The sequence below is a fragment of the Stylophora pistillata genome, chromosome 14 (genome assembly GCF_964205215.1).
Source record: "Stylophora pistillata chromosome 14, jaStyPist1.2, whole genome shotgun sequence".
Classification (NCBI taxonomy): Eukaryota; Metazoa; Cnidaria; class Anthozoa; order Scleractinia; family Pocilloporidae; genus Stylophora; species Stylophora pistillata.
In genome coordinates, this window is record NC_142532.1 from 15,580,517 (window position 1) to 15,605,345 (window position 24,829).

General features: G+C 39.6%; 3 protein-coding genes and 1 pseudogene across 3 annotated transcripts; all 4 read left to right on the forward strand.

Annotated features, from left to right (window-relative positions):
- Positions 1–965: 965 nt before the first annotated feature.
- LOC148716766 (E3 ubiquitin-protein ligase TRIM45-like) lies at positions 966–5,122 on the forward strand. Its single transcript, XM_088745872.1, has one exon. It carries the CDS (start codon positions 1,958–1,960, stop codon positions 4,199–4,201), a length of 2,244 nt encoding a protein of 747 aa, XP_088601998.1. The 5' UTR covers positions 966–1,957; the 3' UTR covers positions 4,202–5,122.
- A 5,511-nt stretch (positions 5,123–10,633) lies between these two features.
- On the forward strand, positions 10,634–12,322 carry LOC111344603 (histidine N-acetyltransferase-like). The gene has a single exon (XM_022951847.2). It carries the CDS (start codon positions 10,676–10,678, stop codon positions 11,627–11,629), a length of 954 nt encoding a protein of 317 aa, XP_022807582.2. The 5' UTR covers positions 10,634–10,675; the 3' UTR covers positions 11,630–12,322.
- Positions 12,323–15,209: 2,887 nt separating this feature from the next.
- LOC111344602 (histidine N-acetyltransferase-like) lies at positions 15,210–18,589 on the forward strand. Its single transcript, XM_022951846.2, has one exon. It carries the CDS (start codon positions 15,337–15,339, stop codon positions 16,255–16,257), a length of 921 nt encoding a protein of 306 aa, XP_022807581.2. The 5' UTR covers positions 15,210–15,336; the 3' UTR covers positions 16,258–18,589.
- A 3,132-nt stretch (positions 18,590–21,721) lies between these two features.
- LOC148716767 (uncharacterized) lies at positions 21,722–23,129 on the forward strand (annotated as a pseudogene).
- Positions 23,130–24,829: the final 1,700 nt, after the last annotated feature.

Genomic DNA, 24,829 nt, shown 5'->3' on the forward strand with positions numbered 1-24,829 from the left:
CTGTAAGCGTAACGATGAACTCCGTTTTAATTTAAATCTTTATTTCTTGGTCGCTCAACATCATGCCTATAAAAAAAATAGTAAAAGTTCTCTTATTATTGTAATTCCTTAACATTGCACTGCGCATCTTTTACTGCGCATAAAAATCACGCAATCAAGTGAATAAGCGAATTCCGAGAACATGGGATCGCCTTTCGACAATTGGACAATGTAAACAGGTACGATGTTCTTTTGCTCTTGAACAAGCCAGGTGACTAATTTCTATTGCGTAATATTCGTGTAAAAATAACCCCCAAGTCAGTCAAAAAAAGAAAATTATCGTAGAGAGAAAACACATAGATCAAAGAGTACACGAGGCTCGTTGCTCGAGGACCTTATAACCTTAATCGCAACGAGTCTAGTAACGTTTTGAGTAGACTATAGTTGTTTGGATCAACTCAGTTGTCCCATTTTGAGAAAAGACTGGGACTATCCGAGCCATCCCAAATGAAACTTCTAAGCTTTGTGATTTATAAGGATGGGCCGATACGGCTTCTTTGAATCGATACGATACCGAGTACGATATTTGCTTTTTTCTTCGATATCAATACCGATACCGATACTGTGACGTCATTGAAATAACTATTAAGTCACGTGATCTGATTGACTAAATGAAGGCACTCACGCACGGTTTTCTGTTCAGTTCTCTAAAGTACCATCAACAAGACATTTAAACAAGTCAAAAATTTTCAATTTATTGAGACTCATTATTAATTTCCCCGAGAAAATGAAGAAGAGCTGTAATGGTACAATCTTTGTACTTAGGATATCAAGCAATATGCAACTTTCACTTGTGTTCCTGATAACGAGGCACACAATGAAAGGTTACCAGTCCCTGCACGGGTCACTAATAATAACCAAACACGAATGCCCGACTTATGATGGATCCTGTGCTTCAATACTCGATACACCAGAGACTCCCTGGCATACAGGACCATGCAGATGCGCCATACTTTAGAACTGGTTTAAACTTTTTCAGTGCTTTTCTCGCTTGAGGTTTTTCTTTGGTAAGCGGGCATAATAGTTTGCATCTCATTTTTGTTACTCCAGATATCCGCCTTGTAATGCCTGGATTGTTGTGAGTTGTGATTTTGTTGCTGTTGTATAGAGCATGTAGAGTGACTTTGCATTTGCAATTAATTAATTCGGGTCCTATTTCACAAGGAAATGTTGTATTAGCGAGTGGAAGAAGCCGTTACTTCGATCGGTACACCGCGGTAATCCTATAATGCACACAACAGCGCACATGCACGATCTCGAGCCCGGAGTCTACTTGTCAGCGGTTAGTCGCGGGAGATTAAAGTGCAGGTAGGTCACGTGCAGTATCGAAAGAATCGATACTCTTCGCTTGAATCGTTATATTTCGACCCGACCTCGGTATCTCTGGTATCGAATATTTGGTATCGGTATCGGCCCATCCTTGGTGATTTATCACGTACAAGAGCGACGGAGAACGATAATAACAACACACAAAAGGAAGAAATTTGAAGAAATTTGAGGAAGCTTGTTTCGCTGACTTGTAGCTTAAATCAGAATTCCCTCTATTAACTCTCTATTTTCCTCAGCAAGTCAAGAAAAGCTAGAAATAAATTTTTTGCGTTGTGCGTGATATTTGATCATCGCTGTTGTTTATAGGTTGTAGATAAAACGTAGATAATAATAGATGTACAGATTTGTGTTTTGGTTTAACTAGGGTTACGTTTCAATATTAAACGTCGAGATCACAATCGAATGACAGGGTCTGAGACAAACAAATCTCGGTTTCGTTTTGTGATTTGTTCAAAGAGCTAAATCGATGATGACAATTAACAACTGATTCTAGGAAAAACTAAAAAAGGAATATCACAAGGCTTCATTGTTTCAACCTGATTTCTGCAAAATACATGGTCGCTCTCCTCGCTCGCTTCTCACGAAGATAATGGACATCAAAACGTTGCCCCAAGATCTTCGTGAAGAAGTGTCTTGTCCTGTGTGTACTGACATATACAGAGATCCAAAACAGCTCCAATGTTTACACAGCTTCTGCTTGCAATGCTTGAAGCACTGGCACAGAACAAGCCATGGCCGAGATACAATCAGATGTCCGGAATGCCAAGCTCTTAGCAAAGTGCCAGAAAGTGGCGATCTGAAAGATCTACCAACCAGTTTTTACCTGAACGACCTGATTGATGTGTTAGTCATCAAAGAGTGTAAAAGCAGTCAAGTACAGTGTGGAAATTGTGACAAGAAAAGCTCCGAGACATCTTATTGTTTCCAATGTTGCATATTTTATTGCCGAGAATGCGTCACTGGACATAACATCATGCGAAATAACAAAGATCACCGTGTTCTGGCGCTTAAAGATTTTCATAACAAGGACCTTGAGGATATGATGAAACGACCCATGTACTGCTCGAAACAGCGGCACGAAAAAGAAGAGCTGAAATACTTTTGCAAGAGTTGTGCAACGGCAGCTTGCCAAAGCTGTGTTTTGTTAGATCATGCGGGTCACGTTTTAGTGCACTTGGAGGAAGAGGCGGAAAGGCAAAAACTCAAAATGAAATCACTAATTGAAACTCTGAGGCGTAATTTACAAGTAAATATAAACATTGTCGTTCAACTCGATGAAAATCACGCGAAACTGATGAAAAAAGGAGAAGACTTGAAGCGAGAAGTACAGAAATTTGTGGACAATTTGTTTGCAACTGTTGAAGCGAAGAAACAAGCCATTTTTGAGACTGTGGAGAAAGTAACGAGAAAATCGCTCGAAACTCTTGCAGTGCAGAAAACGGAGCTTGAACGTCAAATAAAATCAATTCAATCATCGTTGGAAAAAGCTGATAAACTTTTGATACGAAGTACAAACGCTGAAGTCGTTCAACTGATGAAATCAATAGAAACAATATGTCAGCGAGATGATCAAAACCAACTAGTGGACCTCGACCTGAAAAAGTCTACTAATTTAGCTTTTGTGGAGAACCAAAAGCTGTTGAACAATGTTGAAGACGAAGGAATTGGATGTTTGCGATTATTACACCAAACGAAAGCAAGCCAGTCAGTTGCTGAAGGCAAAGGACTCGATGAAGCAATTGTTCACTATATGGCGCAGTTTACTCTGACCACAAAAGACACCAACGGAAGACAGTGTTATGATAAAAATGACCATGTAACGGTGGAGATCAGGGACAAACATAGACGAGAGTACGTGACGGAAGTGCAAGTGAATGACCATAAAGATGGACTCTATAAGATCAGCTATTCTCCCAGCGATTGCGGAAGGTTTAGAGTAGCAGTGAAGGTAAACGGTGAACATGTTCAAAACAGCCCTTTTAGTTTAAAAGTAAAGCGATTTCAGTTCAGAGCTGTCTCGTCTTTCGGGAGAAAAGGTTCTTCTGTGGGCACGTTTCATTATCCTTGTGGGGTGGCAGTGAATACCAGGGATGAAATAGCTGTAACTGATTTGGAGAACCACAGAGTCCAAATTTTTGACATGAATGGAAATTGCTTAAGATCGTTCGGTAGGAAGGGTAGCAAAGCGGGCGAATTTGATTCTCCAAGTGGAATAGCATTTCATAGCAATGGGAATATTTTCGTGGCAGACCAGCAAAACCACAGAATCCAGATTTTTAGTGGGGAGGGTCGGTACGTGGGCAGTTTTGGTGAAGAGGGAAACCTTGATAGTCAGCTCAGTTATCCTTGGGGTTTATCGGTAGATATTGATGGAAACATCATTGTTGCCGATACGGGTAACAAAATGATTAAGATCTTTTCTTCTGATGGTACGTTTCTAATGAAGATAGGTGGACGGGGGTCTTTTACTTATCCTATCCACTGTGTCCGGTACGATACATATCTCATAGTGTCGGACAATAATGACCATTGTATTAAAGTTTATGACAGGAATGGTAACTTTCAGTACAAGTTTGGAAAAAAGGGTAGAGGGAACGGGGAGTTTTCTCATCCAGGATGTTTGTTAGCGAACAGGTCAGGACACCTTATGATTTGTGAAATTGGTAATCATAGGGTACAAGTGTTTGAAGTTAATGGAAAGTTTCTCAGTAAGTTTGGAACTGCAGGTGGCGAATTAGGAGATTTCAATAATCCAAATTGTCTGTCAGTTCTTTCTACTGGGCAAATTGTTGTCGCTGATAGAGCCAACCATCGTATTCAGATATTTGAGTAAATAAAACCGCCACAGCAAAATTGATCATTTCGATTTCCGTTTCTCGGAAATGTGTTCATAAAATGGTTAAACAAATGAAAAAAATAATACATTTTGATACAAATGATACATTTTGAGCCTCAAATCAAATTTAAGGGAAAAATGATTCTGGCAGGTAAACGGTTTTTGGGCGAATCACCAAAGAGCTAGCTTACGAGGTAGCCAATACTTAATAGTATTTACTTGTGTGGCATATGCTAATTTTTATTATATGCTTAGAGAGCTTTTTACCATCGCAACAAATAGTTGAGTAGATCGCGTCTGGGTATTAGATCGAGACGTCACAATGAAAAATTAGTCAAACGCGAGGTTTTTAGATATCTACTTGGTTTAGAATTAAAAAGCTAACATTTTTTGAACCATGGTTTAGAGGAAACATCGCAATACATATTTAATTGCAAATTGTTCCAGATCGGCTGTAAGAAAAAAATTATACTTAAGTTTTCTATCCTAGAGATACTTGAACGAAGTTTTGTTAGAATGAGAATTAATAAAAGTCTTTAAGACAGCTAACTGGATTTAACTATTTATTATTCAACTACACTCTGTAGAGTACAAATAACGCCATAAACGAGTACAAATTTTACGCGGTATTTGTACTCTAGAGAACCGGTTACACAGGTTTTCTTCTCACGAAGAATTGGATTTAAGTTAAAGAGTAAGAAAAAGTAAGTAAAAAAAAAAAAAAAAAACTGGTGGACAATTTGAGCCATATTTCTGATCCCCCCTCTGTTCCCCCCCTTCGACCCTCGATCTCCCGACCTTCCCCTCCCCCTTCCTCCCTCAGTGGTCAATAATGACTGATCCCTATGCAGTCTGTTTCAAAAAGTAAGGAAACGTAGACTTGTTGTGGCCAAAGTCACAGCCTCGTCCGCCATCTTGGGACAACACTTCCACTGCGCCTGCTCATCTTACCTTCCCTGGGTTTGCTTTCAAAGTGTGAGCGTGTTTTGCATTTGAATCGTAGGGGCAAACCAGGCTAATTAATAATCTTCTGGGCCTGAATTGGGTAATCCATTTCATATTTTGTCTTCACCGTAATTTACATTAACACAAAGAATATCGAGAAAGAGGGTCCTATGTCTCCTTTCTCTTCCACCTCACCTTAATGCTACGGTGTGGGGTAACTAACTTCTGTATTCGAAGGGAAAGTCGCCCTTTGTTTGTGGAAAATTACCCTGAAATAGATAGAAGTCGTAAATTTTTTTTCTCAAACACCAAACAAGAAATAGGGGTTATTCCATGGAAAGTGCGCACGAACGATTTTTATTCACAAAGTGCGATGCATCAAAAAGTAAATAAATAAATAAATAATAAAATAACAAGTGAGCGCAATTCTTTCCATAGTATGATGTTTTTATTTCATACATACTGAGATTTTTTTCTCACTGACCGACACATTTTAAAGATTGAAAGCGAGCGACTGAAACGATATCGTTCGTTAAAACAGAAACGATAGTATTTCACAGTGTAAATCTGTGCATGTATGAAATAAAGACAATTATCCGAAATACAACAAGAGTGGGTACACAAAGCGAAGATTAACACAGACTGAGTATGACGACCCTTCAATTTTCAGCTGCAAGATGAATGAAAGTGATCCAGCTCCTATTCTATATTTGGTGTTTTTTTTTTTTGCTCTGTCAATTTAAATACGTTATCGAATACAACAGCAGTATCTCTTAGTCGCTTCTCTAAATTCAAATTGTACCGCCGCATGAGGAAAATTTGAGGATGGATGAATGCTCTATCCACCAGGGTAAACTTCTTTGTCGATAAGAGTCCTGACCACGCTAAGCCACAGACGATTTGTAAAATTTCTTTTGATCACAACAAGCTGAGTAAAGGACTTTTTTGTCTGCGTTTGCAGTCTATTCGCTTGGGATACCGGGGTAATTTACATTACGCACAACAGTGCGTGACCATTAGTCTACGAGAAGGCTCTTATTAGCGCCGAGACACGAGCAATCTAGGGCTGCGTATCTAGAGACGGTAAGTGATGCAAGTCTGCGTAAAGTGCGAGCGAGGCTCTCGTCTTTCTTCCCAGGCCTCTCGCACAACCTATCGCACAGTTACTTTGTCTGCTGGCTAAAATCTCGAGGCCTTGATAGAGGTAAGAGCCTGCTCTTAGGCTTTGAGAGCTAATCAACACGTGATTTGTCGGCTGTAACCTTGCCTTGGAGAACGACGAATATATGTGAGAGATAATTTGATGCTCCTCAAGTGCCTCGAGAATGGTTCGACATTTAGTTGATAAGGAAATAAAGGGATAAAGGGAAATGTACTGGCCTGGATGCGCTCATATCTTTCAAATCGGTTCCAATATGTCAGAGTGGCGAATGATTGTTCATCTAAGCAGAAGCTGGCCTACGGGTGTTCCACAGGGTTCTGTGTTAGAACCGATTTTGTACTCTACGTACACAGCCCCGATCGCAGATGTCATCAAACGTCACGGTATGAGGTATCATTTCTATGCTAATGACACGCAGATACACACGACATTCAACCCCTCAGATGCTTTCCAGTCCAGGGTATTATAAGATAATTTAGCATTTTCAAATTAGCTGATACTTTCTAAAGCTGACGATTCGAACCCTTTATCGGAGCGGATATGACGACAAACTAACGCTCGGAACGTCATGCGGCTCTCCCTGTGACACGAGCGGCGAGGCCCACAGGTTTCAAGAGGGAAGCGAGCTTGCGTGAAGTCTGCTGTCTACGAGGGCTCTCGTCGCTCGTCCCATCCCTCTTATACGCCTATTGCGAGCCCTGTCCCAATGCTGGAAAGTTGCTCGCTGGAATGCCAAAAAGTTGCTAATAGTTGTCAAAATTCAAAAAGTTGGTTGCTCAGAAATACTAAATTTTCTCTTTTTGCATGTATATTAAATATATATTATTAACCAAGCGCGAGGGCCGTCTGGGAGAATATCGACCCGAGGTCTTGACAGTACGGACCGAGCGCAACGAGGTCCGTACAAAAAGGACCGAGGACCGATATTCTTCCAGTACGGTCCCGAGCAAGCTTGGTTAATAAGAGATTTATTATACGACTGAAGTTCAAAGGGACACAAGTGTGGTATCATTCGGGACCATTCGGGACCATTCGGGACCATTCGGGACAGTGCCCGGTCCAATACTTAGAGAATATCGGACCGGCAATAGAGCATTTTGATTGGTTGATTTTAGTTATTGGCCCTCTGACTGCCCGAGTCATGTAATGATAACAAATAATCACGTTATTTTTCTCGCAACATTTGGAATGAATCAGCACTCGTAAATTATTCAAAGACTACAAATTGCACTTAATCCAAGGGCTCGTGCAATTTGGTTAGCCTTTAAAAATACAATAACGCTGATTCATTTGGTCGTGAGGCTCTGCCTGAGGTGGAATGTAATGGCGTTTATTATAGACTGAGATGATTTTCAGGATCACAAGTGATTGTTGATCTATTAACGTTCCCATGAGTGTAAACTGGTGCCGAAATAAGGTGCGAGAGCGAGGATCCGTGCATTTCGCACTTTTCGGCACGAAAAACAGCTGCGAAAGGGTTTTCACTGCTTTTTACAATAAGCAGTGGGATTAGGCATGAGTAAAGGTTGTGCGATGGTTGTGCCGAAATTCTACTACTAGAAACAAGTTTCCCAGTCGTGCAGTTTTATATTTCAGTACGGCTAGCTAATCCAATAACTTGATTTGTGAGTCACCAACAGTAAAGCGCCATCATTGAACAAGACATGAACATTTTTGTGTTAAGCCTCAACCGGCCGTAGGGTACTAAATTTGACTCCGCTGGTTGCGAGCCGGAGATGTTTTGGATCGTTAAGCGTCTCGCCAAAGAACACCGCACATTAACCAATGAACTAACCCCTAGACCCGAGGCCCCGAACCTGAGGCCACATTTCAAATTTAAATCTAAGAAGTAGTAGCACCAGTTACATCCCATAAACCGGCTCATTTCATTTCTTTCGTTCCTTGATGTTTCTAGTGCTTGAACGTTCAAATTGTTGCTCTCTTGATTGATATCTTGAAGATGTTGAACGGAACAGCAACAAAAAGCTTCTTGTAACCTATATGCTACTGTAGTAGCATATAGGTAAGGCACCAGTCAGTATTTATGCTGGGGGGGGGGGGTGGGGGGGGGTGGGGAGTGAGCGTCAGATGATTTTGGTTGTATCACAATTGATAATGGAATATACCCATAAAATACCCCCACCCCCCCACCCCGCTAGACTCTTACGATCCCTCTCATTGTCAAGTACGTTTTTTTAGTGTCCTCTCTATACTCTTTTGATGACCATTGATCCACCCTCTGTTCTCCCTAAAAAATCATATGATCGCACCCAAAATTCTCTGACCCCTCCCCTCCCTGGCGATAATTAAAAAATAATGACTAGTACTTAATTAACCCGTATCTTGCATAATCAAGCTATAGCCAGCAAGAAAACAAATGAGCTTGGACATCATCTTAAAAATGAATGAACATATCATACAAAGGTTTCATCCAGCGGTGATTCATTTTCCTTTAGAATATACCCTTTACGAGATCAAATATCCCTGATGTTTGTAATCCCACGGGTTTTGATAGCCTGCCCTACCCGGTGGAAGTGAGTAGAAAAGCTAAAACCAATGACCAGAGATACACCGACTGCCTCCTCCCCCCTTCTCGTCATTGCCGGGAGATTTATCACAAAAACGTCTTTGCTATTAATGTTTGGCACTTAGACGAATCGATAAAAATATATTTTTTTCTCGATAGAAATGAATTATAGAAGACGTTTCGCATTAATAATAAAGAAAGGTGATCGATATTATCCGTAAAGCGTCACAATCTCTCGAATGTATTCAAATGAAGACTTATGAATTTTGCATTGTGTACATCTATGAATTATGATAAACGCATCTAGCCAAGGGTCAGATAAATAGACAAAGAGAAAGAGGGAGAAAATCGAACTTGAAAATATAGTTTCCTGCTCTATTGGCGTGAAAAACAGTTTCAATACATTGGATAAAAAAGACCTGAAAAAATCTGACTGATCTTATTTTGGATTTTGCTATTTAAATTGTGCTTAAATTACGCTTCGAAAGCGTTTGGCAAGAATCTACAATCAAACACATTCAAAAGCAAAACAAAATCTAAGATTTAAATATCGCCTTATCTTAAAATTTAAAATGTCCATCAATAAAACACTGAGTACAGATAGAATCTTCAGGGAAGCTTAGAATACTCTTCAGAGCTCATCCCCACCTCGCTATGCGGACTTGAATAATTCACGTCTGTGGAAAACTTCCTTTCTCGAGAACGCGATAACAATCATTTTACAGCTCTCTGAAAGTTACCTTTCTGTACCCTTTTGTCTCTTTGTTAGACCTTGTAAAAGTTCTTCCATCCACTGCGTTTGACATAATTTAAAGGCTTATATACCATAAATCATGATGACATCGTAGTAACACTGTACCGAGGAAAGCGAAAAACAAAAGCATATCTGATGTCAACACCTATTTTGCAATATTTTGAAATCCCTTCCGATTATCCTAGCCAGGTTTTCAAAGTGTATTTCTAGAAAATTGAACAAACCACTTTTATAAGTTTAGAGATGTATTTTCATATAAGAATGGCTTTCGCTAAGGGGCTTGTTTACTGATCTTAATCTTTTGAAGAAGAAAGCTTTTATTTCAAATACTTTCGCTAACTTTATATATCTCTCAAATGAGTAAGTTTTCCAAACATCTCTCTTACAGTTAAAGTATTGACGGTCTTCCATCGCGATGCACCTTAAATTCGCTCGCAAACGTTAACGCCCAACACAAATTTTACTTGGGAGCTCATTTTTATTCATAAATTTTTCGTTTAGCAAGAGAAAATACAGTACGTTTTCGTTAACTTATTAAACGCTATTCTAGTCGTGGAAAATATGATAGTTTGAACTTACCACAATAAGAATGAAGTTTTGAAGTGTAAACATACTGACAATATAAAAAGCAAACGAGAACTTTAGTTCATTAAAACCGGAATGTATATCGCGAGAGTGAGCCAAACCAAGATGGTTCTCAGAGTTGTCATTGCCCATAGCAAACCTGGTCATTTCTGCACACAAACACACATACGAAGGTAAAGAAGAAAAAAAAAAAGAAAGAAAGAAATGTGAATTTTGGAAAGATCTTTCAAAGCCCGCTTACTTCACACCAACCGCGCAAAAACTGCATAGCATCATAACATTGCAAAGTCAATAATGTTTAAAATTCAAACAAAAATTTTCACCGTTTTGTCTCGGTAACAACAGTCCCTTTGAACAGCAAATCAGTAAAAGGCTATTGTTTACCTCTTGTGGTCTTTCGTTGGCCCAATCGTTAGAAATGCCACAGGGTTCTACTCTTGGAAAAATATTTATTGCCCGAACTTTTGAAGTATCTTAGTCACGCCAAACGAACTTGATATGGAAGAGCTCAGTTTTCGCCTGGCGAGGCTAAGTGATTTTGATGAAATTGTAAGTTTATCCAAAGGAATTTATGAAGGGCACGACTATCTTCCCATTGAATTTCACAAGTGGATGAAGATGGAAAACATGGCAATCATGTTGGTTCTTTTCGGTAACAGAGTAGTTGGTTCAAGAGCCGCTTATATCATCGATGACGGGAAAACGTACATTAGAAGAGCTGGGCGCGTCCTTCCAGAGTTCCGCAAGCAAGGAATCAGTCAAAAGCTCTCCGATGCACTGGATGAATACGTACGCTTTAGTTTCCCAACTGTTGAGCGAATGCGTTTCGTGTCAAAATATAGCAAGTTTAGTGAGAGTTTGAAATTGAAGAAAATTCTCCAGTTTGAGGTCTTGTCCTATGACATCGAAGAGGAAGAATACCGTGAATCTCAAACATGGAATGAAGAATCAACTGAGATTGTCACTTGTACTAAAGATTACATTTCAAATGTTTTGTTTTCTAGTCACTTGGTAGAACAATTGTTTCCAGACAATATTCTTCTGTACGACCGAGTTCCCGTTGAACCTTGTAGTTCAAACTTTGAACACATCGTGCAAGAGTTTGAGAATCTCACATTTTGTACAGAGAAGAATACAGCCAACTCCTCGCCCAAATCGTTCAGCTTCGGCGGTATCGCTCAAAGAGTTGAGTATATCCACTGGACAACCTACATCTACAGTAGAGACGCGAGCCTGTACAAAGAACATTTGATGTTTCAATTCAGACTTGCTTGCAAATCTATCAAAACTCGTTTCATCTTCGTTTCATCAGTAATGGGTGAAAGTTTAAGCGCTCAGGGAAGGAGTTTGATGGAAGACAAAATGCATCTGAAAGTGTCTGATAATATTAGCGATAGGAAATTAAATATATACGAGTTGGATTTAGTGCAACAGAACGTCACTGAAATCTAGAAAAAGCTTTTATTCTGCAATGAAATTAAGCGTGAAGAAATATGTAACAAAAACACTAGAACTAGACAATTATTATAACTGAAATTGTTACGACTCAGATCCGATTAACCGAATGCCAAAACAGTCTCAGTCTTCTTTATAGAGACTTAAACTTAGCTTAAATTTAGATTTACAAAGGTCATAGCAAATGCATCAGTAAAAAAAAAAGTTTTTGTTTTTTTCCGTCTTACTTTTGTTTTCCGACATGCAAAGTTATTCATGTGTTTCAATACCTCCTTACTGTTAAATTTTCTACTGAACTGCACTTCTATTCAGGCTTGTAGGGTTAACTTCATGTTGTGATTGTAACACGATTACTGTTCGACGTCAAACGAATTTTGCGGTTTTCATTAGCTTGCAGAAGACAAATATTGTTTGGGTTCAACTCAAGCTACTGTTTAGGAATTTCAATAAGAAAATATTTACTTGTTGTCATACTTTTATGGTTACCGTATGTTAGCATAGATGACATTATTTATTCAAGAGGAAAACTTTTTTTCGTCCTTCCTTCAGCATTAGCAATTTGCAACGAAAGCACCGCGAGAGAAAGCTTTCAGTTCAGATTTCTAATTTATTTTGTTGTTGGGAAAGAATTTTCAGTAATTGCATAAATGAAGTGGCGTTGAATACCCAATAAATAAATGATGAATTGCATGTCGCCAGCTGAAGCTAGCTAAAATATTCAGTTTCATCGTTATTGATGAAACGTTATTTTTGTATTTTTCTTTCCTCACGTACCGAAGGTCGTTAAAATTCATCTTTGTTATTGTTTCTTTCACGGACTGAGAAAGGTTTCGCTCTTAAATGTGTTATTGTCCGTATAGTGTCTTCATAACTTGAAATCTTATTTTGCTTTTCGAAAGGACGTCGTTAAAATACATTAGCGCCTCTATGAAAAACTTACCACAGACAGTTAGCAACAGTACAACAACTACCTAAATCCTCTTCTAGATATCAATCTGACTCAATTTTCTCCTTGGCTAAAACTACACTTGCCCATCGAACAGAATACAAATGTTCTCGCCACATTCACTTACAATAGTGAACATTCATAAATCTGGCAGGCCGAGGGAAAAAACTCAAAGTCTGACATGGTACATTTTCAAGGTGTATGTTTATAATTCAGATCATTGCTCAATTCGAGTTGTGGCTTTTCGAGAATATTCGCTAAATATTCTGTGTTGAAATTCAAACCGGTAAAGAGTTGCGAGTAAACCACCCGTAGCCTTAAATTATCGTGAGAAACAGAAAATGCTGTTTTGAGCATTCCGCCTTGGTGCGCTTGGCGCATTCGATGGAGTTGTCAAGTTCTCTGAAGGAGCTTTTGTCTGCAGCTACAGTCCATTTCATTTCTCAACTGTAGGCGGAATTTGATGAATTAATCATGTCAGGAAAATTTATGATCCCGTTCTCTAGAGATTTGCATTATTTATTCCACTGCATTCTGCATTTACTTACTCGCTTCTTCCCAATTTTGATGCCAATGTTGAATGAATTATGAAATACAAAAAAATTGAAATTTATTACGGAGAAGGTGAGTATCAAAACTGTGCCCACAGTAACGTCACTTTCAATTTTATCTTTTATTTATATATTCTATGTTTTTCAATTCTTAAAACCACCGAAAAAATCTCGCGAGAAATGAAGCCTTGGTAAAGGAAGTTTATCGCGGGGCGACTAGGCCAACTCACTGATACGGTTAAACGCCGGGAATGCGCGAGGAGATCATTCCTGCACCTGGCCGACCGCGTGCCATAAGAAATTGTTAGGGACAACCTCTGCCATGCAAAATGAGTGAAGAAAAATTGATTCATTCGTAGACATCTGCAAACAAAATCAGGGAAAAGAAAAACTTAGGACTTTTAAAACACAAAGCTCATTGATGTACGAATGCCTTATTGATTTACCCTTCTGTTTTTAACCATTAACCGCCTCCCAGTTAGCTCAATGGATAGAGCGCTGGACTGATGTGCGGGAGGTCGAGTGTTCGAGCCCCGGCTGGACCAACACTCAAGGTCTTAAAATAATCGAGAAGAATATGCTGCCTTTCTATAACATCAAGTAATGGTTTAGATATTCTAGTCTTCTTGGATAGGGACGAATAAATGGAGGTGCCGTCTCCTGGTTAGGGGTAGGAGACGTTAATTTCCCACGCACGAGGTTACTGTGTGATGGATGTCCTCCCCTAGGGCGGTATGGGTGGGTTGTTGTCTTGCCTTTCATACATGAGCCTCTGGCTCGGGCAATATGGGTAACCATGCCCCACGTAAAGACATTAAACTTTGATTACTATTACTATTACTGTTGCTTACTAACTTTACCAAAAAGCGTCATACGCTTTAAAAACGCCGTGAAGAACTTGCTTGTTGCATGTTGGGGTTGACTGTAACTTTTTTTGTGACAAATTTTTTACTGAAATCCTTAAACACCACTTTAATTAATTTGCACACGCACATACGTTTGAGCCCTGGACAAAATATTTCCTCCAAGGAGTCTCAACAAATTTCCGTTGCGTGACGGCAAGATGCAGCGGTCACGTGACTCGCGCCCTTTTCAACGCATAGCGAGACAGTTACGCTAAAGAAAAACGATTCGTTGAATTTTAGCGAGTAATCCTGAGTTTGCGTGTGTACCTCGTCTCTTTAAACTTTTTGTCTGCTCAGCGACAGAGTTTTAGCTTGCTTCCGGGCCTCTTGTCCGAAGGAAAAATAAAACACCGCATATCATTCAATTGTGATTCTTGTTATTGCAACAGGTGAATGAGTAATAGACCACTATATGGATATTAAAACATTCCACTCAGTTAAAAGTACTTGACCACGTTTATTTTTACAGCCACCAAGCTAGTGTGACCTCTCTCTTGCGACTTCGCTTTCGTGCTTTCCATGTGGCATTTTTGTAAAGCGAGTGACACTCGAAAGCTTGAAAGACTACAAGGAAGAGGACTTAGAGCGGTTTTCAAGGATAATAATTCTAGTTATGAACAACTATTAGAGAAGGCAGATCTGCCAACACTACTAAATAGTCGCTTACAGGATCTGTGCATACTTATGTATAAAGTAAGGCATAAACTGTGCCCTGCATATATAAGTAACATCTTTAAAAAACCAAATAGTAATTACAATCTGCGGCAAGCAGATTTCTCTATACCTAGGTATGAGACAGTCACCTATGGCAAGCACTCTATTAGATATTTAGGGCCTAAGCTATGGACAAACTACCCAAGAGTATCAGGGACGTCACAACCCTAACGTCGTTTAAAAGCAAGATACGCCAACTCAATATAAGTGAACTTTTAGATGATGGCTGCGCAGGCTGTAGCCTTTGTTCATTTTGACTTCTGTGTGTTTTTACTATAAATCTCTTAATAAGTTAACTATAGATATTTTATCTACTACTGTATTTAGTTTGTATATTCTCCCCTAATTGGTGTCCCCAAATTAGTAGGGGATTTGTTCTCTGGCTAGACGGTTTTTGACACTTTAATAAAGTTTCTACTACTACTACTACTACTTAGAGCCACCAAGCTAGCGTGACCTCCCTCTCGTGACTTTATTTCGGCATCAGTCTCCAGTCATGCTGAAACATTCAGGTATTCATAGCTACCGGGGTATTACGGAATTTATGCGTAATTAATCCAAGATTTGCGTGTGTACCTCTTCTCTACAATGGACGCCATAACATTCCGCTTGGCTGAACCTTACGACTTCGATGAAATCATTGAACTTTCTGAAGGAATCTATGGAGGACACGACTATCTACCGCTGAAGTTTCACAAGTGGCTTCAGAAAGACAATATGGCCGTCATTCTGGCTCATTCAAGCGACAACAAACTCATTGGGTTGTTGGCATATTTCATCGTAGATGACCAGCAAACATATGTTCGTCGCGCAGAACGTATTCATCAAGAACTTCGAGGCCAGGGCATTAACAGAAAGCTCAGGGAATATGCAAGGAACCATGCCAGACAGCGCTTTCCTAACCTAAAACGAGTGCGATTTACTTCTACCAACGAGAATGTGAATTTACAGTATCATAGAAAACTCCAGGAATGGAATTTTGTTGCATATGAGGTTGAGACGAAACACTGCAGACAGGCATTAGCGTCCATGAAAAAAGCGATCGAGATAAAATCCTGCTCGCGTGAATATTTCTCCGATATTATTCTTTCTAGCACCGGAAGAGCAAAACTATTTCCCCGAGATGTCATGGTTGTGAATTGGTGTCCTTTCGAACCTCTCCGATCGAATATCGATCATGTTTTGGAAGATAGAAACGAACTTTTTGCCGAAGATTGCGCCGACGATTCCATACCACAATCGTTTAGTTTTGGAACTTATTTGCCAACAGCGAAGTTCTTAGATTGGCAAGCGGTGATTTATGCAGATGACCCTGGTTTTTATGAAGCTCATCTGTTGTATCAATTCAAGCGTGCATGTGAATTCATCAACAACGATTTTGTTTTCGTGTCCTTTCATGACGAAAGCTGGACTGAACTAACGAAAAAAGTGATGGAGGAACAACTGCAGTTAAAAGTCCATGATGTAAAAATGATGATGTATCTCTATGAGAAGGATTTTTCAAGCTGAAGTGCTTTTGAGGAAGTCACATCGTATCGGCCTGTCACGCAACGCATAAATTATTGGATGTGTCACGAAATGAGCTAAGTTAGCTCAGTATTTTTCACAAGGACAACAAATTAGAGCACTAAGCAGGATAAGAGACGTGGGTTAAGTTAAAAAATTTTTTAGGTATAATTGTTTAGGGAGTGTGTTTAAGTGAACATGGCTTAGTTTTTTTTCTCTTTGATGTAATTGAAATCATATCAAACTGTTTCCCCACTGCGATGGACATTTGTTTTTGTCGGTTCCAGCCTGGCGTGGCCGCTAACCCAGATGCCCTCCTGAGCAAATTTTCAAAATGGCGGACAAGCCAAAGAGAGAGATAAGAGAACCAAAGCGATTCTGCAACGAATACTCAGCATACACCCCTGTTAAAAAGGTCATTTCACAGGGAAAAGATACAAAATTGTATGATATTGAAGTCACGGAGGTTGACAAACCCAACAAGAGACTGAAAATTCACTGCATTGGCTACAGTACACGCTTCGATGAGTGGAGACCCTTCGGGGTTCTGTCCTAGGGTACCGGTTCACAAGAGCCAATACAAAAGACCAAACAATACACAATAGCTAACCGATAACTCCTAAACAAAGAAAGAACAATGGTAATTCCCTTGTGAACCGGTACACCAGGACAGAACCCCCTTCGGGGACGGTGAAGCATCTGAATATTTTCCTTCGAAATTGTACAGATTAGTAGGCTGCAACAAAAATTTATTGGACGACGTTTAGGGTAAAACAGCAATCTAACCTGAAAAAATGTATTTATTCCGACTCTTTCGGAAAATAACTTTACAAATCTTACTTGTTTATCTCGTAAGTAAACGATGGTGAAGCCCTTTCCGAGCTACCCGATTCTTCTCCCACTGCTTTCACGCTTATAAAACAGGAAACGAGCAAAAGGAGGAAGGTGTGGCTGTTTTGACCAGCCATTTGACGAGGTTCAATTAGCTCCTTGTTCGACAATTTACATATCAAAACAAAGGAAATTTGTTCCTCTCTTTGATTTTGGCGGTACATTTTCAATTTGCGCTTGCGTAAGAGAGAAATCGCCCAAGACTCCTTGCTCGGTCTTGTTTTGACCACGAACGCCTTCTTAATTTTGACGGACCCGCTCGGGAAAAGGTGAAAATGACGAGGGAAAAACTTTACTTTGTAGTACGAAAATACACAAAATGGAAAGCCATGATATTATAGTTCAATATTTCGGTGGTACATTGTTAACTTTTTATACAGAGAGTCGGCAAGATGATATAACATCCAAAAATCGCACTCGATTTGAGTGCGCCGATGAAGTGGGCGTGGTCACGAAATTCAGTAAGAGACTATTTGTACCCCGTGAGTTTGATATGAAACTCTTAATGGTCAGCTTCTTGTCAGTTGATAAGCTTGTACGTGGGAAGCGACTGAAAACCGGACCCAGTAGAAAAGATTTTTGTACAGGAGATCTATCACAAAAATACTAATGTGAAAGGAACTGATTCTCATCAAGTTTATCTTATTGTTTATTTATTTATTAATTTTGTCCCTATATTAAATTATTATCCAGTCGTTCTTATTACTCGAGCTTACTGAAGGAAACGCCCGAGGTATAAATTCGGCTTGGGTTTTATTTTTTTTGTTTTTATCGTGTTCAGTCACAAAACGCAGTTCCACTACAGCGAATGCATGAAGTGTAAGCGCATGCGTAGAATGAACCTTAGAGCGCATGTTTCAAAGCAATGGCTGCCTTCGTGGACAATTCCTTGCTTGATGTACGCGAAAGAAATTCGATGGATATTACGCTCAATATACACACAAATTCACAAACCGTTCGCGGTAGACCCACACTAAAACTTGTGGAGCGTTTTGGGAACTGGTCGGTCCGCGAACTTTAAGAGAGCTCAATTTACGAGCGATCCTTTACGAGTGAACCTTATATCGAGAAATATCAATTAAGCGAAACCTGCTATATCAAACGAGTTATCTCATATTATGTTTACATGTAAATACATATATCTTATTATACGTTTTGTTGTGTAGTATCGCTGAGTATTTTTACGAGTTGTGCCGTATTTTGACGAGCCCGTAGGGCGAGTCAAAATACAAATAACGAGTAAAAATACTCAGCGATACTACACAACAAAACGGCTAATAAGTTATTTATTATCCAACACGCCAAACTGTTGTTTCAGTGCTGGCGAATTTCGCGGATATTTATTTACGGGGAGTACGTTACAGGAGTATGCGAAGCGGAACGGAATTGGCGCGTTGTCGTGTTGCTGTTTCTTTTTTCTTTAATAAATAAGAAATTTTCAGGTCGTCTAGCTGTTTTTCTTCGTTCGATTCATCTAATAAACTTGGATATATATTTGCCAGCCATTCTGACTCTTCGTCGTCAGAACTATCATTCAAATTGTCCGCCATCTTTTTTTTCGTAACTACAATTCAATTCTTCGCTTGCGCGATGCGAGAAAACCTGTTTAACCGTTACTCTACAGTACAAATACCGCGTGATATTTGTACTCGTCTATGGCGTTATTTGTACCCTACGAAGTGTAATTGGGTAATAAAACCATGTATTTAGACGTGATCGAGAACCCAGTAGTATACCAGAAGCTACTCTGAAACGTCTCAGAAGAAAGGACAGAAAACTGAAGGAATATTTTTTTATGAGCGTATTCGTCCAAGCATACCGAACAACATTCATTACACTCCAGCAAAAAAAAAAATAAACACAAGTAAACTTATTCATGACCGGCAATGACGAAATTGCGTGACGACAGTCACAATGGCAATATGCAGCCCCCTAAAGGTAATTTAATTTGTGGTAATCCTAATTAGCATAAATTGATATTTTGCCGGCACGTATCGGAGGACTGGGGGTGGCTCGAGGTACGCAGAGAGTTATGGGATCTTGGTTTGTAAGCAGAGGTCGTTAGTAGAGCAAGACATTCTACGGTCAGCCTTCACCGGGCGTAGCTGTTCGTTTTCGTTTTCGTTTTCGTCTTTTGTATAAATTTAGAGCGGTACTTGCATAGTACCTTAAGTAACTATGTAAAATGTCATTTACAGGATACCCTAAAACCCCAAGGGTGGCACCTCTGCCTTGGTCGGGGGTACACGTTCTCCGTTTTTTCCACCTACTGGTTTTTAGGGGTTTTCGTGTCCGGCTTTGGTGCATTTAGTTTACTTCATTTGTAATATGCTTCTGTCATCATATCGACTTGGCGTTAAATAAACGGTGGCTTGGCTGGCCAACCCGCCCAAATATTAACTCTTTATGTGTCCGGTTGAGCAGTGAAGGCAAAATACTCCAGACGTGCGATATTTAAAGCCCGAGTTCACGCAGCTATGCGTCTAGTTTAGCATACATCACACCAGTGAATGGTGCTTTTCGCGCCCCCTGATCGTGATTAGCTAGTTCACCTCCACTTCAGTGAGTATTTTTTAATTATGTCAAATATCCCCTCAGAGAGAAATCCTGTCTAACAGTTTTATTTGATACTAGCAAGTGCAAAGTACCACAACAGTAATGGAATAGGAAAATTCTTGATGGTAATTGTTTGGGGACCAATCATTATTTACCGCCAAGGGAGAGGGGTTGGGCGATTTTGGACAATAATAACCATAATATCTACCTAATCCCACCATTATGCTATGCTGCATTATTAGGATTTTCCGTCGCTAGCAGTTAATTGGTAAACAATTTTCCTTATTACGGTATTCCCCTTTGCGACGACTGACCTCCTTCTATTCCTTCCAAAAAACTGATTGTTCTCTGATGTCAAGATCGGGATTGATTGATAGATATAGATAGATAGATAGATAGATAGATATATAGATAGATACATAAATAGATAGTTAGATAGATAGATAGATAGATAAATGGATAGATAGATACATAGATAAATATATAGATAGGTAGATAGATACATACATAGATAAATAGATAGATAGATACATAGATACATAGATGAATAGATAGATGGAGATAGATAGATAGATGGAGATAGATGGAGATAGATAGATAGATAGATAGATATAAAATTAGATAACTCATATTACTTACACACGGTAAAATTCCTCAGTACAGTCTATGAGAATTTAAACTTTCTAACGCTGCCAAGCTGCACTTATTAAAAGACCAATCATTTTGATGGCTCTTTCCAAGAGCTCTGTCTGCGTTTACCATTTCAACAAGGCAACGCGGAAGCAACTCGAATCTGGTACATTGTTGACATAATGTTATCTAACAAATGATATCAATCCAAAAGTTGCAACTGAGGCACCACAGAGACATGCATGTAGTATCAAGTTTCTCCCCAGATTTCTTTTGTCAGAAAATTCGACTACATGCGCTCTTGATGTTCACCATCAACTGCTGCGTTTCCTCGAGAATAATTTATTTTTATTTATTAATTTATCTATTACAGATTCACTCCACTAGAATACACAACAAATAATATAAATTACAATTAAGGTTAAAAAAAAAACCATAAAAGGAAAAATTGTGGAGAAGGGGACAACCAAAAGCGCTGACGCACCATACAAGGGATGCCCCCTCTAATTAAAGTATAGAAAAACTATAAAGAAATATGAAAATAGATGCCCTAATTATCCTTATCCTTAATAAAACTTAAAACATTCCTTTTAAAAGTTTCAAAGTTTCAATATTCAAAAAAATATTCAAAAACATTCCTTTTAAAAGTTTAGAAGTTTCGATACTATCCGATTCTCTAATGTGATTAGATAAGCTATTCCATTCAACAACGATACGGTTAAAAAAAAAAACTATATTTAAGACCGTTAGTTCTACTAAAATTTGGGACAAGGTCCTGTGTGTCATTTTTCCTAAAATTATAAACCCTGCTTCTGTCCTTACAAAGTATGAGCTTATTGGAAATGTCTATGTCATAATGGCCATTAATTACATTGAACAAAAACGTAACATCCTTAATGAACCTCCTATCAGATAATAGCAACAATATCAATTTAGATAGCCTAGTACCATAATCATCATCAGACCTAGTGACCCTTCTGGTAGCTCTTCGCTGAACAGCCTCCAAATTATCAATGTTACGTTTAGTATAAGGGTTCCAAGTTTCACATGAATATTCCAATAAGGATCTCACGAGACTACAATATATAAATTGCCCTCATGGTGTCAACATCCTTTAAGTCCCTACAGGTCCTCTTTACCAACCCTAAAATCAAAATAATCCAAATATGGCTGCAAAAAAGCTCTCAAAAAGGGCTCAACGTGCGCTATTCAAAGATTCTCTCCTCGTTTATGTTTAAACGATACTCTCTGGGAAATTTCTTGATACTTAGCACTTGTGCCAAGTTTGAGCCAAATCGGTGATTTGAGATTTATCGCCCCTATCCGGTTCTGCCCGGTCTTCTCGTGAAACACGCTCTTAACAACGTTTAGAAACCATCATGCATATACCATGGGTGCAGAGTTGATTTCAAGTTCAACGCGTTCGGTTACGGCTCAGTCAGTATCTATCGTCTAGGGTGTGCACGTGGCAGATTACGGCTCAGTCAGTATCTATCGTCTGGGGTGTGCACGTGGCAAGGGGGGATGAATTCGGAAGATTTTGGGGGAATCACATGGTTTTTAAGAGAAACAGAGGGATACCAGTCTTCACCGTAGTATATAGGGAGTATAACTCTGTCACACCTTTACACAGAGAATAAAAGGGGGAAACTGATTGCCAATTAACCACCAATGAGGAAGCATTATTTGAATGTTGCAGAGCCTCTTATGGGAAAATCAAGTAAATTTGTTCGTGACACAGTTTAGTTGATATCAGAGTGTTTTGCACATAGATCTTGGGGATAGAACGTTGAAATTAAACAATAAGATTTTAGTCTAGAAGTAATTTTCAATTTTTATAGACTTGCATTTTCTACGATTTCTTCATTCCAGGATGATGGCTTGACGTTTGAAAAAATACCTTTGTACCGCGGTGAGGACGGGAATGGTGCGCGCATCTGCAGGTAAAACAGTTTTAAGCCTTTGCTTTAACAACCAGTGGAAGCCATATTACCCCCAAGGAAGCCCTGTTCAGGGTTGCTATAACAACCGCATTCCTGGTCTAATTGGCCACTGGCGCATGAACGAACAGACTGGAAACGAGGTCGCTGATGACTCAGGTTATGAGAACCACTGATCAGCCAGTAGCCCGATGCCTAAGTTGTCCAAGTTCACTCGTGGTCGCCATTTTGACTCAACTGGACTCATCACGGTCTCAAATACTCCAGTCTTGAATTTGGGGGTGCCAAGCTTCACCATGACTGGATGGATTAAGATTCTGGATGTCACCTACCCCCTGACAACCTTCGCTGTCCAGAAGGGTCTTGGATGTCATTTTATCCCAGGCCGCCCGGGCTGGGTAGCCGGTTGGGAAACAGGGCACGGTTACTATGCCAAAGGCCTTCACGTTTGTATAGGAGACAAAGAAAACAGAGTGGTTCAAGGTATCATCACGTTTGACAATGGCTTTCAGCAACATCATCTTGTTGATCAGTGGGTTCACTATACAGTTGTCTTTGATCGCCAACAGCAGAAGAAAGTCTTCGTTTAAATCAATAGTCAAAAGCAATCAAATTCCCGCGACATTTCAGCAGTCCAAGGCAGCGTCGACAACAACAGACCACTTATATTCGGTTACCTCTACGGCTGGAAAACCAAGGGAACTCTGGATGAATATCGCGTTTACAACAGGGCTCTAGACGACTTCGAAGTGGGTGCCATCTTCAAGAACCACCTCGTGTAACAAGCACTGACGTCGAGTTTTGCAAATGAGAAAAACTGTCTTTACATAGTATGTCAGTAGAGAGTAAAACTTGACAGTTGAGATCTGATTGTGTTGTGTTGAATCGCTAAATTTAAATCCATTTCGAAATTTGCGTCGAATAGTATGAAGTAAACAGATGGGTGATTAAAGTGCCCCTGAGACGAAAATTGACCATTTTCTTTTAGGCTAAATTTTTTATAGTATGTTGAATTGGGTCAAGTTAAAACCTTTTTTGCCATTAAAAACTCAAAACAAACCCTCGATGACCAATTTTTACCGCTTCAAAGTCGTCCAAAAATCGTCCGCTATTGCTGAAAACATGTTCCAGCCGAGCCCGCAATTGTACAGCAGAAACGTCATCATGATGTCAAAGGCTCAACAAACTTATGCTTTGCTTTGTCACAACTCTCTTTGTTCGCTGCTAAGAGAATCACACATATTAATTTTTTGAGAACTGTTTCGTTGTCAGTCGCAATGTTGACTTTGTCTGACGATGAATTGTCCCAGAAATCATCAGAGGCTTCTGTGGATAGTTCTGCGCCGGCAAACGATGAATTTTTGCCATGCGAATGAAGATAAATACAGAACGGCACGGACCCCCAATGTGGCTTTTGTGGTCCCATCGCTTTATGGCCTTCGAATTGTATTTTTGCTTGTCGTAGGGGATTTTCCTTTTTTGTAAGAAATGATCGAGTGATATGTAAAAATTGTTTTCGACAATGGCTGATTGTGTATCAAGGCGGCTATTGAGAGTTTGTGAAGGCCACTTCCTAGCCATTAATGTGTTTGCCCCGAGGAATTTGGTAAATGATCTCATTAACCCTTTCCTGCGTGTTTTTTACTATCGGTGCTTTGAAAAGTTTGAAGGGAACTCAGTTGTTGAGTTGCACTTTGGCCTCTTTTGTTTTTTCTGTCTTATTCATGATGACTATTGTTGTGTTGCTTCGGTGAGGTTTAAAGCAGAGTTTCTTTTAACTCTTTTAGAGCCGTGACCTCATTGAGTTACAACGTATTTTTTGGATTAGATACAGTCTGCAAATTGTGTTATGACGATTTTCCAAGTAGCTCTGTTTTGTCCGTGAAAGGTGTAACGCAGGTGCATTCGTCTTGCTATTAAATCTCGCGAAAGTTGGCCTGCGGATTTCACATTCGTTTTTCACGGGTGTTGGGATGAATTTGAGACCCTTTGATAGCACGCTGACTTGGCTGATAGTTTGAGAGGTTTTTTAAGAAATTTTCATTTTCTCGGTTTTTTGGCCGCAAGCCTACATTTCAAATTGTTTTTACGCTCTGTGTCTTAGGGTGTTTGTTCTACTTTCGCTGATATTAAAGCCAGCTGTTCTTTTAGAGTCAGAGCACACAATTATATTTTTCATCTGACGTTTCGAGCGTTAGCCCTTCGTCGGAGCGAATAGAGGAATTGTGGGTTGTGTGTGCTTTTAAAGGCAGAAAATGGAGCTACGTTATCGGTGGGAGCATGGCAGCGAGAAAAATATGAATAAATTAGTGGAATGAAAAGCGTTCGTTGATTCCTGTGGGATTTAGACTGCCGGTTTGAAAGATGAGCTTTTGTTCAAGATTTTTACGGCTTTCCGTGCCACCTAAGTGCAAGGAAAGACCGCAGATTGCCATAGTTGCTTGCAGTGATTAGGTAAATTAAATTGTCTAGCGACTGGTTTCGATGTGACCTTGTCATTCCTTTCCACGTCTCGAAGGTGTTCTCGGAATCGGTCACCTAGTCTTCTGCCTGTTTCG